Raw genomic sequence first — 15786 nt, 5'->3', positions numbered from 1 at the left:
GAAGAACATCTTCTTTGTGGAACGGGCTTCCACCTCACATATTTCTCGACGCATTAAAAAAAAATTCGATTAGATCTGCATATTGAAAATAATGTTTAATACAAGGTATTCCATTTTTTTTATTTGATTACTATAGAATACTCATCTTCTGTTAAAACTACAAATATTATTTCTTTAATTATTTTTTTCATTTTTCTGCAATAATATAATATATAATTTCCTGCGAGTCAATACAATATAAATTAAACAACAATAAGATAAATAAAAGTATTATTTTTTTTCGTACAATTTATTTAAGTAAACGTTAAGAACAGTGTTGTTTGGTAGTTTATAATAGAATATTCTTTTATGGTCTTTAACACTACTAGTATCTTAAACACTATGCCAAAATTCATTTAGGGTTTCTATATGCAGGGCAGGTCTTTATAGTCTTCAGTGAATTTTCAATATCTTTTGAGTAGGATTTTGTTCATCTTTCGGGTTTTTCAGCTCTAAAATTAAGTTTAAATAATTATTTTCTAAAAATATTTACTCACTAAAAAAGATATAGACTTTCCTAGATGGTAGCCTTGTAGCCTTCAAGTGTGAAAGTGAAATGGAAAAACTATAAAAAAAAAAGCAGAAGAGGAAGAAGTAGAACAAAACGAAAAAGATAAATAAATAAAATAAGAAGGATTAATCTGGATACATCTTAACAAAACTCACTTTTTTACATAGTAATTAAATCCTAACTTCTACTATAAATACTGCCTGATTCCTATCTATATTATTATTTAACCTTTTTCGAATTTCAATGATTTGATTTTTTTTCTTGAATATTTTTTAAATATAATTTGCTTTTTTATATGTTTAAGATAATATTTTTAGATCCCTTAAAATATTAGTTGGGCAGTGAAGATATATTTTTTTAAATTTCAATTCTTTTAAAAAGAGATAAGTAATATAGAAGTTTTATTTTTTTTATATTTTAAATATAGTCGTAGTCATATTTTTCGATGCTTCAGAAATTCAAACAGTAAATGTTAAATACCTTCTCTTACACCTTGTATTTTTTTGACATTAAAATAATAAAACCTATCGGTCTACAATACCCATCTATACTGAAATATTTTTTTTAATTAACACAAAATAACAGACATGAGGCGCTTAACCCACAAACGACAAAACCGTAGTAGAATTTTTATTTATTATTTTTAAATAATGTCTGCATACACTCATTCGTATTAAAAACATGTTCATGAAAATAATGACCCGACATTTGACCCAATACAGTAATACATCAACTCCTAGCCCAGTAATTGGCAATTAAGGTCGCATTTTTTTATTCAAATTTTTGACAGCGAGATATGACTAATTAAACCCATTAAATTGCCATCAATTAATCAAATAAACTATTTTTTTGTGATGTCAAATGTCGATTTATTGATTATATTTGGTGTTTATTATTAGCGATATTATTTACAAGCTATCATGCAATAAAAAATTGCTCTTAAATAAGCTTTTTAAAGTTTGGCTTTAGCACTTTACCGTACAATAAAGTTTTAAATAAAATTAAGAACATGGCTAACTAAAAATGGTATAATAATATATAACTAGTTTAGTGGAAATAAGACACATAAATAACAAATAATAATGGTCATTACATAATATAAAATATATTATATTTCAGTAGGTGAAGGTTAAATTATTATATTTTCATATCTATATTATATAAAGTGAAAACGTGCAAGTTGGAACAAATTTATTTAAAATTCAGGGGTGTGTTCGAAAAAAAAAACGCTCGGAGACGTCGATTTTTATTTTTTGTCGCCATTTTTTTAATAATGAATTCATGAATACAGGGTGAACCAAAAATGAGCTACGACTATCAATTTAATTAAAAATATTTAAAAAAAACACCTATTTTTTATTTTATTTTTTAATTCTTTATAAAATTTAAAGTAAATTTTATATACCATGTTCTATACCTAACCTCAATATTTATTAAGAAAAATGCGATTAAATTTTGTATAAATAACCATGAATTTTTGGACCAGTTAATACAAAAAAAACAAAACAAAAAATTAAAATAAATGTTCAAATTGTTGACCATTTACTTCCTTACAGTAACCAAGTCGATATTCAAAATCTTGTAATGCTTTACTTATTGTTTGTGGTCGGATTTGTTATATTACGGCTTTAATTCTATTTTTTAATTCTTCTAAACTTTCAGGCTTATCAAATTAAACTCTAGATTTTAGATAACCCCCTAGATAAAAATCCAAAGGAGTTAAATCTGGCGACCTTGCTGGCCATTCAATAAAACCCCCCGTTCCAATCCATCTATTTGGGGAAATGTTGGTAACCAAAATACACCAAAATAAAACTGCTAAGGCCAATTCAGCCAACTAAATATCACAAAATAAACTGAGGCAAATTTAAGAAGGAAATAATTGAGAATCTAACAATAAATAGAGAACTAAACAACGAAGACGAAATTAAAAAGGCAGACAAAAATTTCACTAAAATAATTACAAAAGCAGAAATATATCCTAGGATACAAAAATAGGAAGGAGAACTCCAAAATATTATCAAACAAAGAAGAAAATACCAGAGAAATAAAGCCCTAGAAGACCTAACTCTACTTAACAACCTAAACGAAGAAATTAAACTAAGATTTATATAACGATATAATATTTAACTTCTTCATAAGTGATATACCAACAAACCAGAATTTACAGATTGCCATATTTTCAGATGACATAGCGATCTTTTCAAGCTTTAAAAACCAAGATATAACAACACTAAGAATACAGCAATATGTAGAAAAAATAAACCAATATTGCCGGAAGTGAAAATTAAAACTCAATATAAAGAAAATGCAACTAGTTATCCCGTTATGGCAATCAAGACTGGAGCAAAAAATATAAGTAAGGGTAGCAAAAGCATACATCAGACTCCTACTAGGATATATCTTTCCAGTATGAGCATATAAGAATAAAATTTATAGGATTAATAGAAAACATTAAGAATAGTACCAAAAATCACAGGAAGTACACATTAAAACACAAACAAGGTCACTAAAAGAAATACTGGTAGAAAGGACTACAACATTTTATAGAGATAAAATTAGAAGTAGGTCTTTCACGGAAGAAATTCGAGAACTAAAGAGAGATGACATCAACTTCAGGAAAATAAATAGAAATATTAATCAAACCTTATGGAATTAAAACCAGAAAAGTTAATAGTCGAAGTGATGAATTAAGTACCCCCAAATACCATTAACTTCCTAAAAAGTAACACAAGAAAAATCAAAAACAGGTAAAAGGGCCTAAATATTTTTACAAAAGAAAACAAAATAACTACGACCAAACAAAAGCAATTACAATCTTTCGGATATAAGATGGGGCCGGATAGAAATTCAAGATTAGTTATAGGTTATTAAATGCTAATTATTATTAAATGTAATTAAAGAAATCTAAAGGCTGTTTGCATAAAAAGTGCATTCATTTATAGGTAGTTTTATTTTCCAAAATTTTGCAACCTTTTTATGATTTGCTTGCTAACCGCCAAGTAAATCGACAATCTATATAACAGTTTAAGCGTGATAACTCGCTTATAGAGAAGCATTTTGTTGTCTAAGGGCTTTATTTTTTTATTTAAAACTATATGATAAAGTATACTATATCTTCATATCTTAACTACTTTATTAAAAAATGGAATAGTTAAAACTTTTCTTAAATATGCTAAATATAAGGATGTTTTTAGAAATTCACATATAGACAGGGATGTAAATAATAAGTTTTAATTATCACATCTATTCCAATTTAGTTGGCACAATTAGTAAAAAGTGAATTTAGTAACCTTTCACAGTACCAAAAAGTAACTCGTATTAATATGTTATAAACATTACCTAAGTATTACCTCTAAGACAGATCTTAAATGTTAACAGTTCGAATAATAATTGATATGGTGGCAAAAACATCTTGATAATAAAAAAAACTATTTACGCATGAACAAGGGTTTTATTCATTAGGACTTAAATTAAATTACAGATGCATGTTTGGAGCATTAACATTAGTGTAATCTGTAAAAATGAGTAGAGGTAAAGTTATTGATGGAAAGTTTGATTAATCAAAATTAAGCTATTCAACAATTATTATTATTGTTAAAAGTATAAGTTTAAAAGCATAATTTTATATGCTCATTATTTATGAATAAAATATAATAATTTTACATTTTAAGATTATATATAATAATTTGTCTATTTTTGGTGATTACAGCTATTATTAAGGATTTTCTCTACTGTGCTAACTGAAATGGGTAGATGAAATAAAGACATCTGTCACTATCTTCTAGTTTATCAAAATTTAAACACGACAGTTTTTTATTTAAAACTTAAAGAAAATAGGAACTATTATTTATTACATTCATATTAGTTTACATGACGTATATGAAACCTCACTTGGGGTATGAATCCTGTTCCATATAAATATTTAAAAAAATAATATGCTCTAGATACAAAACAAAATTAATTGCCAAAAACAGCTAATCAGAGACCATACAAATAGCAGCGCCCTGTGTTTTCGCCTAAAATTGGATGCGCAGTATTCTATGCGCATTCTACATTTATTATATTTAAATGGATGCGACCTAAAAAGATAGACCGTAAAATCTCGACAGAACAACATTTAGAAAAGTGCTGTTGTTGCTAGCCAGGAAGAAACCAGTGTAACATAAGTAAAACCTAAATTTTTGAACTTTTGTGCGATCGTGTTAGGAACTACTGTATGGTATCGATTAGCAGTTCGACGTGTAAATCGCTAACATGAAAATAAAAAGTGCCTGAGTAATTTATATTGGAAAATTTGCAGCCCTTTTAGGCTCTCCTTGTTAGTCGCCTCAAAGTAGATTCACAATCTATTCAACAGTTTGGCCTTAATAACTTGCTTATAGAGAAGCATTTTGATGTTTAACAGTTTCCATTTTTATTAAAAAACAGATATAGGGAGCAAGTAGTAAAAAATAACGTTTCATATTTATAATTTTATTTTTATATTAAGGATTCTCTTACCCGTCCCCAAAAGCTTCTCTTTGGTACTTTTTCAGTACTAGGTGGCTAAAAATGTAAATAGAATTTTAGAAAATATTGACTGCAATGGTCGACTGACTTACTGATTGCGTATTGACTTCTTTAGTGCTTGGCTTGGAGCTCGTACTTTCTGGCGCCTAGAAAAACAATTGTGTAAATTCAAATTTTATCCTTACATGCAAATATTCATTATCATCTAAGCGATATATCTATTATAAATTAACTAATAGGTAGAAGTTTTATTAAAAATAATGTCGAACTTAAAAAGTTTGGATTTTTTTATTTGTTTTTAAGACTTGGGTGAAGTGTATTTCTTATTTTTCTAGTCTGTTTTTGTCGCATTTACGAAGCTATTACGATTTTTTTTAACTTTCCGTACCGTAGGGTACGGGTAGGGTATCAATTAACCATAGAAAAAAAGACAGATCTTAAATGTTAACACTTCGAATAATAATTGATATGGTGGCAAAAACATCTTGATAATAAAAAAAACTATTTACGCATGAACAAGGGTTTTATTCATTAGGACTTAAATTAAATTACAGATGCATGTTTGGAGCATTAACATTAGTGTAATCTGTAAAAATGAGTAGAGGTAAAGTTATTGATGGAAAGTTTGATTAATCAAAATTAAGCTATTCAACAATTATTATTATTGTTAAAAGTATAAGTTTAAAAGCATAATTTTATATGCTCATTATTTATGAATTAAATATAATAATTTTACATTTTAAGATTATATATAATAATTTGTCTATTTTTGGTGATTACAGCTATTATTAAGGATTTTCTCTACTGTGCTAACTGAAATGGGTAGATGAAATAAAGACATCTGTCACTATCTTCTAGTTTATCAAAATTTAAACACGACAGTTTTTTATTTAAAACTTAAAGAAAATAGGAACTATTATTTATTACATTCATATTAGTTTACATGACGTATATGAAACCTCACTTGGGGTATGAATCCTGTTCCATATAAATATTTAAAAAAATAATATGCTCTAGATACAAAACAAAATTAATTGCCAAAAACAGCTAATCAGAGACCATACAAATAGCAGCGCCCTGTGTTTTCGCCTAAAATTGGATGCGCAGTATTCTATGCGCATTCTACATTTATTATATTTAAATGGATGCGACCTAAAAAGATAGACCGTAAAATCTCGACAGAACAACATTTAGAAAACCAGTGCTGTTGTTGCTAGCCAGGAAGAAACCAGTGTAACATAAGTAAAACCAAAATTTTTGAACTTTTGTGCAATCATGTTAGGAACTACTATATGGTATCGATTGTCAGTTCAACGTGTAAATCGCTAATATGAAAATAAAAAGTGCCTGAGTAATGTATATTGGAAAATTTGCAACCCTTTTATGCTCTCCTTGTTAGTCGCCTCAAAGTAGATTCATAATCTATTCAACAGTTTGACCTTAATAACTTACTTATAGAGAAGCATTTTGATGTTTAACCGTTTCCATTTTTATTAAAAAATAGATATAGGGAGCAAGTAGTAAAAAATAACGTTTCATATTTATAATATTATTTTCTTATTAAGGATTCTCTTACCCGTCCCCAAAAGCTTCTCTTTGGTACTTTTTCAGTACTAGGTGGCTAAAAATGTAAATAGAATTTTAGAAAATATTGACTAAAATAGTCGACTGACTTACTGATTGCGTATTAACTTCTTTAGTGCTTGGCTTGGAGCTCGTACTTTCTGGCGCCTAGAAAAACAATTGTGTAAATTCAAATTTTATCCTTACATGCAAATATTCATTATCATCTAAGCGATATATCTATTATAAATTAACTAATAGGTAGAAGTTTTATTAAAAATAATGTCGAACTTAAAAAGTTTGGATTTTTTTATTTGTTTTTAAGACTTGGGTGAAGTGTATTTCTTATTTTTCTAGTCTGTTTTTGTCGCATTTACGAAGCTATTACGATTTTTTTTTAACTTTCCGTACCGTAGGGTACGGGTAGGGTATCAATTAACCATAGAAAAAAAAGACTTTTTGGAAATAACTACAAATTTTGTGATTATTTGGAGCTATCCAAGGCACTATTTCAATTAGTTTTGAAGTATGTGCGAGTAGCAGATCATATTACCAATCATACTTACTACAGGCGTCAAGTCCAAAAGAAAAACCTAGCCTGGCTTTAAGGTAAATAATGAATTTAATATAAAGCACCATTATTTTATCAACCTAAAAATCCAACACATTTATATGTATACACAACTTGAAATTTCTGGTTTTAATAAAAAAACATTTACTGTCTCTCCGAATGTCGCAGTCTGACAGTGAAAATGGGGTTCTGATGAATTTAAAATTGATTGGAAATCGTATCTCTATCTGGAATAATTATTTGGTCATTGGTTGTGATATGCCGCTAAAATTTTTTGCTCTATAATTTTCTCAATTTCATACTTTGAAACCAGAAATATATATTCGGCTTTAGCTGTTACACACATACTTTTACTGTCTAATACAATATATAGAATAGCGATTTACTTTCTTGCTGAATTTTAGTATTATTAGTATTAATTTTTTTTGTAAAGAGTCAAATTTACAATCGGGTTTTTTAATGGTAGTCGGCCCAATGGCAAGACTGTTGTTGGTGTTATTAATACAAAAATGATCTAACGATGATGTCTGAGACTTTTGCATTATTCACTAATTTCTTTGCAAAATATCTATATCTTTCAATAAATCTTGTAATTTTTTTGGAATTAATCACGGGGCTACCGCTTCATGTGCGCATACACGGTATGGTTCGCTGGTATATTTCGGTGATATATTTCGCTCTTAGGTTGTTATTATTAGGAATAGCTACATCAATAAGGGTTGTATTCCTAGATATTGTAGCGAATATTGTTAGGTCAGGCCTATTCTTACTTACTCGTTGGTCTGTAAGGTCAGTGCGATTCCAACAATGACAACAAATTATTGTTATCATTATTATTACTATTATTATTGCATTATATGTGCAATATAACTATTATCTTTTATTATTGATAGCGTAGAATAGAAGCGTGCTCTTGTCCTAAATCCATCAACTTTTCGATCACTTACAACCCTTAATTTTTTAACACCCGAAATATTTAGACTTATATTTTTTACGATCTCGATTATTGCCTAGCTATTAATGTTATAGAAACTTTCTTATTAGAATACGGTCTCCCCTATGACTCCCTTGGGTCTCTAGCTTATGAGACATCTTGTTAACTTACCCTATCGGCTTCATCTTTTTGAACCCCTTTACTTTTTTGAGAAGGATTATCTTCAGATTCTTCTTCGGTCGATCCTCTTTTCTTATATACACTAAACTGATCAGCTAGCTTCAAATTCCACCATTGACATGTTGTAGTTCCAAAAAAAAGGTATATAATGCCAGTTCCCGCAACACATCCACCACCCAAAAGAAAAATTATGGACCATCCGAGCACACCCCGATTAAACATAAAGACATAATTCATAAATCTGGGAACTATTAGTCCTAAAAAACGATAATGTGAATAACTAATGTAAATAACTAGCATTTTCCAGAAAGTAACATGCATTTTCTTATTCTGTTATATTATTAAATGCTAAAAATATAAGTATATACTAGCCAAGTTTACTCAGATACAAAATTATTTCTTCTTTAGATTAATTTAAGAAATTCTCCATTTATTTATTTTATAGCATTTCAATATGTAGTGCTATAGACCTTTTGTTTAATATTACAAAGTAAAAAAAGTGTATATGCAATCTCGTAGAAAATAAAATGACGCACTCTATGCTAAATTTTTAGTAATATTCTAGGAAAAAAGCACTTATCAAAAAATGAAGTTGATTGTTTGAGAAACGTACTATTGTTGTGGTCGAAATAGTTAATCATTATAGTAAAATACTTGTCTCCTACTTTTTAAGCTGTTCTTCTAAATTTAAACGACTGGCCATTTTAAAATTTTTTTTTTCAAATTTCGAATTCTGTTACCTAAAAAATATTGCATCACGAATATATATTCGAAAATAAGAAACGAAAAACTATGTCACTTTCGGAAAAAAACTAAAAGTGCTAATAAAAATAATTATTAAGTACTTGCTTGTGGTAACACCAAAAAAGTGCATAATTCCATACATAAATCCTGCGAAATTCGGAGCAATATCCAGATAATTTCGATAGCAGCTGACCACTGAAGCACCGGTACAGGCATAGCCAATAGTTATCAAGGCAATAATATATATAACATTACAATATGCCACTCCAATTATAATAATAATAACTCCACTCAGTATGTGTGATACAACAGTAAATATTTGACCTATAATTTTTTCGCTTGTGATGTTTCTGGATCTTAGGAATCTATCTAAGCCGGCCGATATAATATTTCCAAATACGCAACCTATAATATGATCTAGATAAAAATCGTTTATAAGCTGATTTGTAAAACTTACTAGCATATGGAAGAAGGTTAACCAAGTCCAAAGTTTCTTTATTAATTCCAACAAATTCGTATAAGAATTGATAAAATACACGCGAAAAAAAGTACATGTTAGCAACCATCATTCCAAAGTATAAAATGTTAAGAGACCAAAATGCCGCTGAAGTTAAAATATGTTTAAATGGTGGATAACATTTAGTGCGCGTCACTTTTTGCCTTTGGGAAAGTTTAATTAAGTGTAATTCTTCATTGCTTATCCATCTATGAGTTTCTGGGTCATCCCCTCCTAAAATAAAAAATACCCATAGCCATTATTTTATTTATTTAAACAACTTCTTGTCTTTTAAAAACAAAAAAACAAAATAGGAAGGTTTCAAAAGATTTACCTACGAGAAAACATAATATAGCAAGAATAAGCGTTAATCCTGAATTGTAATAATAAAGTCCTCGATATCCGATATGTGGTCCTAGATAATGTGACATTTTTTTCATCATGGTAGAGCCAATAGCATTACCCAGATGAGTCGCTTCGAAAATCGCACGTTCATTTGTGGGAGCCCATCTGCGGTATAATTTTAATTTAATAAAAAAGTCTTAAAAAGTTATATTTTGTACAAGTAAACTAGAATCGGTAGATAAACTACTGATATATGTTATAATCAGGCTAGTACTCTGCCAGTAAGAGGAGTAGGGAGTCGAATTAATAGCCATTAATATGAAGGTATGAGGGTATGAAGGTTGAATGTGGCGGGGCGGAATAGTCTGCCACCCAAGATGGCCGATTGATTTTGATTGTCTAATTTTTGACGTACATCAAATATGACAATAGTGACGTTAATCACATTTTAACTGTCGTATTTGATAATTGTCTTTTTTAAGTTCTCTTTGGGTAAAAAACAAGCCAAGCATCATGATTTTCTTCCAATTTAAAGTTTTTAAGTAATTTTAAAGATTTTTGTAGTATTGAACAAACAACATACACAACACAAACGTGTCAACATCGTGCAACTACATAGAGCAGGAGACAGGTAAATTTCAATTATGAAATACCTAAGTGTTTTCTAATAATGTTTAGGTGCATCTTGGATGTATTATCATTTTCCAGGATATAATTATAGATTTAATTCTATTTTGGACATATCTATGTCACTGTTCTCAATTTAACTTTTTTTTTACAATTCAGTTATAATCTTGTACCTTCACTGGGAAAATATCAAGTATTTCCTTTTCCTTGTCTTCATCTAGATTAACCTATTTATGGCCAGTGATGCGTATACGCAACAAAGCATTATTTTTACAAAAAAATAATCGTTTTTTTGTTTTTTTTGTCTAAAATATGGGCTGGTACCATTGACGCAAGATTGAACAAAAGTGACAGAATTAAATTTAAACCATTTTTTTCATCTGCTTTTATGTACGAATTTTTTAACAAACTGGATTTTTTCTTATATATGGCCACACATTTTTAAAAATCATATACTCCTATTTAATGTTTTTATTTTCAAAGTTTCGTATTTTCTTAACACTAACTACATTCCAAACTACACCATAAAATTGAAAACCCGAACCTAGTTGAACCAGGGTTTTCCTAATTAGGTCATAAATTATGCTGTTGCGTTCTCGCAGCACCGGCCGAATAACTGAAATTGCCTGTCACAAGTGTGTCTAGACAAGTCTAGCAATTAGTACCCATTATCATGTAGAACCTCTTACTTCTGCTAAAAGATATAATAGAAAATCGAAGAAAGAAGTGTCAATCCCACAACCAACTGTAATTTCAAGATATAATAAATACATGGGAGGAGTAGATTTGCATGATAATGGCGTGGCAAATTATAGAATCGGTGTGATGGGTAAGAAATGGTAGTGGCCACTATTTAAAAATATAATAGACAGTACTCTTGTCAATTCCTGGAAACTCTACAACACACAATAAAATGTCACAACTGAATTTTAAATCATTTATCGCCGTACGCTTATTAAAAACAAAGAACTCTGTCGCTAGACCACTTCCATTAGAACTACCCAGTGAAATAAGGGTTGATCACTCTGGACATGTAATCAGTAGGACTGACTCCCGAAGCAGATGTCATGTATGTAGAAGTCAAACAATTTATATTTGTGAGCGTTGCACTATTTATTTACACGCTAACTGTTTTCGGCAATATCACTTAACACTATAGGCAGATTTATTTCTTTTTTGATTTCACATATGTGTTTCTGTAATGTGTTTTCATAATTAAAATATATAATTTAAAAATTTTAAGTTTTATTTTTATCCTTGGTCGTAAATCGGTTAAGATATTCATGCAAATATCTTTTATGCACTAGTTTGTATAATAGGAATTGCCCAGACAGTCACAGAAACCATCGACTTTTTTAATTTCCATTGAATCCATCATTACAAAAATCTTGTCTGTCACGTAAGTCCGACTAAAAATGTCACCAATTATTGACTTTGCTCCAAACACTTTTCTGGTTCTTGAGTAGAAATGATATTCACATGGAGTAGAAACATATCTTATTTTCTTCGTATTCTTCGTATCTTATTTTTTAAAATATCTTAATTACCTGAGACATTTTGATAGTAAATGCTATGCTTTTTATAGTCGTATTTTATTTACTGACCCATAATTGCAGCGGCAGGAGTTTGTTCTTCGAATGCAAATGCTTTTGGAAGACAATAAGAATACAGTCATTATTATGAAAGACGAGGCGCATTTTCATTTGGATGGGGATGTTAATAGGCAGAATTTACGGTACTGGGCCGCTGAGAATCTCCGTATCGTGCACGAAAAGCCTCTACATTCAGAGCGTGTAACGGTTTGGTGCGCAACTACTCCATTCGGCATCGTTGGTCCTTATTTTTTCGAGAACGAGAATGGTTTAACTGTTACAGTGAATGCCGAATGTTACTCCCACATGCTGAACACTTTCTTACGTCCCGAACTGCGCAGGCTACAACTTGATTTGAAAAATATATTTTTCCAAGCGGACGGTGCCACCATACACATTGTTCGTGTTTTCATGCAAGTGCTTCGAAGCATCTTCCCAGAAAGTTTAATTTTCCGTTTTGGCAATATCTCGTGGCCTCCGAGGTTACCTGACATGAGCACTTGTGACTTTTTTCTGTGGTGGTATCTCAAATCACGTGTATATTCTCACAGACCCCGCACATTGGCAGAGCTGAAAGAGGCAATCAGGGAAGAAGTAGCTAAAATTGATGACTCGTGTCATGGCCGATTTTTGGCAAAGGTTGGAAAACTGCATTTAGGAGGATGGACACCACTTATCTGACGTAATTTTTCACAAGTGATATTTATCTTCAAATGGCATGTCATTACAAACAATTTTGTGTATTAAAATAAAATATTCCGGGCAAAATACCTGTGTACTGTTCATTTCAAAAACGTCAGATTCCCGTCGGTCACCCTGTATTAATGTAGGCTTAGTTGTCACTGAGATATCAGATATTGCAAAATATTGCTAATCTTTAGCATTTGAATGGTCTTGGGCAACATGAGAGGAGATAGTTAATAAAGAGTGATCAATGATATTAATTAATAAATCAACTAGTGGTAATCTATCAATAATCAATTTAGTAGTACTTACTTACTTCATTAGTATTTACTAGTATAATTCATCGTGCAAGTTAATATTTTATCGAAAGGCTTGGTTCTGGATATCGGAGAATTGATTATATTATTACAAACTTGATTTTATTATATCAACAAGTTCTTAAGCTACTCCAATAATTATAACTAAAGTTTCATAATTAAGATTTTTTTTGTAATTTTTTCCATAGCTATTTTGTTTTTTAATTGATCTTTGATTCTTCAATAAAGGCTAAAGGATTATCAAAAACTTCACTTATATTGACAGGATGTTAAATAATTCATCTTTCAGTTTCTCAGTAGGCAGTATTCCGTTAGTGGTTTTTTATCTGTGTTAATTTCTTTCAATATAATAATATAATATTCGTCTTCGTAGCTGCATGCTCTGCATATTATTTCTAGCCTAATACTATCAACAAATATCTTACTGCTAAATTTACCAAGAGACTAGAAAAAATTTACAGTTGTAGTGACATCTATATAATTGTCTATTATTTAATACAGTCTAGATGATGAAGTGTCGATTTTATTATTGATATATTAGGTGTAGGAAATATATGTTAACATATTTTTTAGTCGAAAATATTTTTAATAAAACAAATATAAAGCACACAAAGAGTATATAATGTGATAAGTATAATCAGTAGTTACTCTTAGTGCAGGCAATCTTAGTAATTATTGCCTTTTACCTATTGCCTACATAAGAATGCAAGTATTCAGTAAGATCGAGATATCTAGACAGAAGAATAATCGGTTTTTGAGTATCATTAACGTGATTTTTGTTAATAAGCTATAATAAGGACTATACTATTGCTGAATTAACAAAGTTTCAGTACTCTTGCTAAATGAAATTGTTATGATTTTCTTAGAGTAAGTGCCTATCAATAGAGTTCATAATAAAAATGATTAATATTGACGTAAGGAAAATTGATTTACCTCATTCCTTATTACATATTAATACTGCTATTATAAATAACTACAAGGTAATAAAATTTCAGGAGTCGCTTGAAAGCAATAGACTTTTCTACTTTCGTTTTTTTAAAATATAAATAGCGCACTATCTAATTCATAAAGAGACTGAAAAATATAAAAATCCACTAAGACTATAATTTACTAGACTAATCATTAGAAGAGTGCTAACTGTGCATCCAAAGGTTTTCTCAGGTTGAGCTGCTATATGTTATCCATCAATGTTTTTATCATTTTTACTTTCTTCTAGGTCCAGAATATTGCAAAATTAAATATCGTTATTAATATCCAGTATTAACTCGGTCTATTTGCTGGTTTTCATGTGTTTTTTTGAAAAGTTGTATTAGTTATACCTAACTTCTTTCTTCTCTCGTACATAACTCTTCATTGTATTTCACACAAATATATGTTTAGAAATATGATAAGACATTTGTCAGAAGTATGTTTTTAAATCTTGTTAAGAATAACTATAATTAGAAGACACTGCAATCCAATTTTTAAAACCTTTTGATTGAATGTTTTGAATACCAATTGACCCTCCAGTGTGATTCCTTTATTCCTTGCTCAGTATAACTATTAATCCAGAATTCAATTAGTAAGATGGTTTGTTTCCAATGATGTACAAAAAGCTCATTGCAAAATAGGAGTTTCGAAGTTGCTTGCTTCGAAGTGCAACTCACCCCTATTCCATTTACATTGTAGCCCCTATGTGAAAATACTAAAATGGCTATACTAAAATGATAAGTATACTGAGATTTAAGACGAAATAAAAGTATGTGTTTTATCAGTGATCGCATCAGTTGCAATACGAAGTCTTAATGATTTTTACTTGGTACATAATGATATAGTTTTCGACAACTTAGTAGTGCCAAAATACAAAAACTTAATATTTATTTTCTGGATAATGTCTCACGTTATAGGTACCAAATATCAGCGTTAAAAATCGTAACCACCCCCTAGTATATATAATTGAAAATATTATTTTACCTTGCTGTCCATTGACCTATAGCGGGATAACTTGCTCCTAAATGCACCCCTAAAAAAAATTCATTTACAAGCAGTAATTCCCACTGCAGTGCAACAAATGTTCCTCTTAAAGCATTTAGTATCGATAATACTATGCTGCAGTATATCAATAAGTAAAGCGGGTAACCGACGCTGCTAACAAAAATACCACTAGGTATAGATCCTACCATTTGGCCAAATAACTGTACGTTATCAATGATTGCTTTGTGGGATCCTTTCCATTTATATCTAGGTCCTATAAATAGATAATGGAAAGTATACATCGGTGATATTTTACAAAAACGACAACAAATACGTACCACAATCTGGATTCGTAATATTAAACCAAATACCAAAAGACTTTAAGTCAGTTTTAAATTGCCTCTCCTCCTCTGATAACTTGCAAAATGGCCAATATCTTATGGTAATTTTTTCTTCGGTAAACATAGTCCAGCTTGCTTGGAAACCGAGTGTCATAGACATAAATGAAAATCTAGCTAGGGCCAATAAAGCTATTACCCAGAAACGAACAGGAACTCTTTTACAAGAAAAACGCATTATTATTTAGAAGAAAATTAAGTTATAAAATTAGTAAAAACAATTTTCCGTGCATTCAATTACTTAGAATATTTATTAAAATGTCAATATTGGCATTTGGCACTTACTGCACCGCGTTCATGGATTTAACTCGGGCATATTT

At 29.8% G+C, this 15786-nt stretch overlaps 1 protein-coding gene across 5 annotated transcripts; it reads right to left on the bottom strand.

The window, feature by feature from the left end:
• Positions 1-258: 258 nt before the first annotated feature.
• On the bottom strand, positions 259-15732 carry LOC126743257 (sialin-like). 5 transcript variants are annotated; one of them, XM_050450256.1, is made up of 11 exons: positions 15407-15732; positions 15069-15342; positions 9885-10060; positions 9512-9784; positions 9160-9459; positions 8302-8567; positions 6740-6793; positions 6639-6683; positions 5155-5208; positions 5054-5098; positions 259-491 (listed from the first exon to the last, which is right to left on the bottom strand). In XM_050450256.1, the coding sequence occupies exons 1-11, from the start codon at positions 15642-15644 to the stop codon at positions 486-488; spliced, it is 1731 nt and encodes a 576-aa protein (XP_050306213.1). In that variant the 5' UTR covers positions 15645-15732; the 3' UTR covers positions 259-485. The 5 variants fall into 5 exon arrangements, with proteins under 5 accessions (XP_050306213.1, XP_050306216.1, XP_050306215.1 ...); XM_050450254.1 differs by lacking the exon at positions 259-491 and adding an exon at positions 4527-4632; XM_050450259.1 differs by lacking the exons at positions 5054-5098; positions 5155-5208.
• Between the last annotated feature and the right edge of the window lie 54 nt (positions 15733-15786).

This window comes from Anthonomus grandis, chromosome 12, assembly GCF_022605725.1.
Source record: "Anthonomus grandis grandis chromosome 12, icAntGran1.3, whole genome shotgun sequence".
Lineage (NCBI taxonomy): Eukaryota > Metazoa > Arthropoda > Insecta > Coleoptera > Curculionidae > Anthonomus > Anthonomus grandis.
This window is presented reverse-complemented; position numbering and strand designations above follow the sequence as displayed.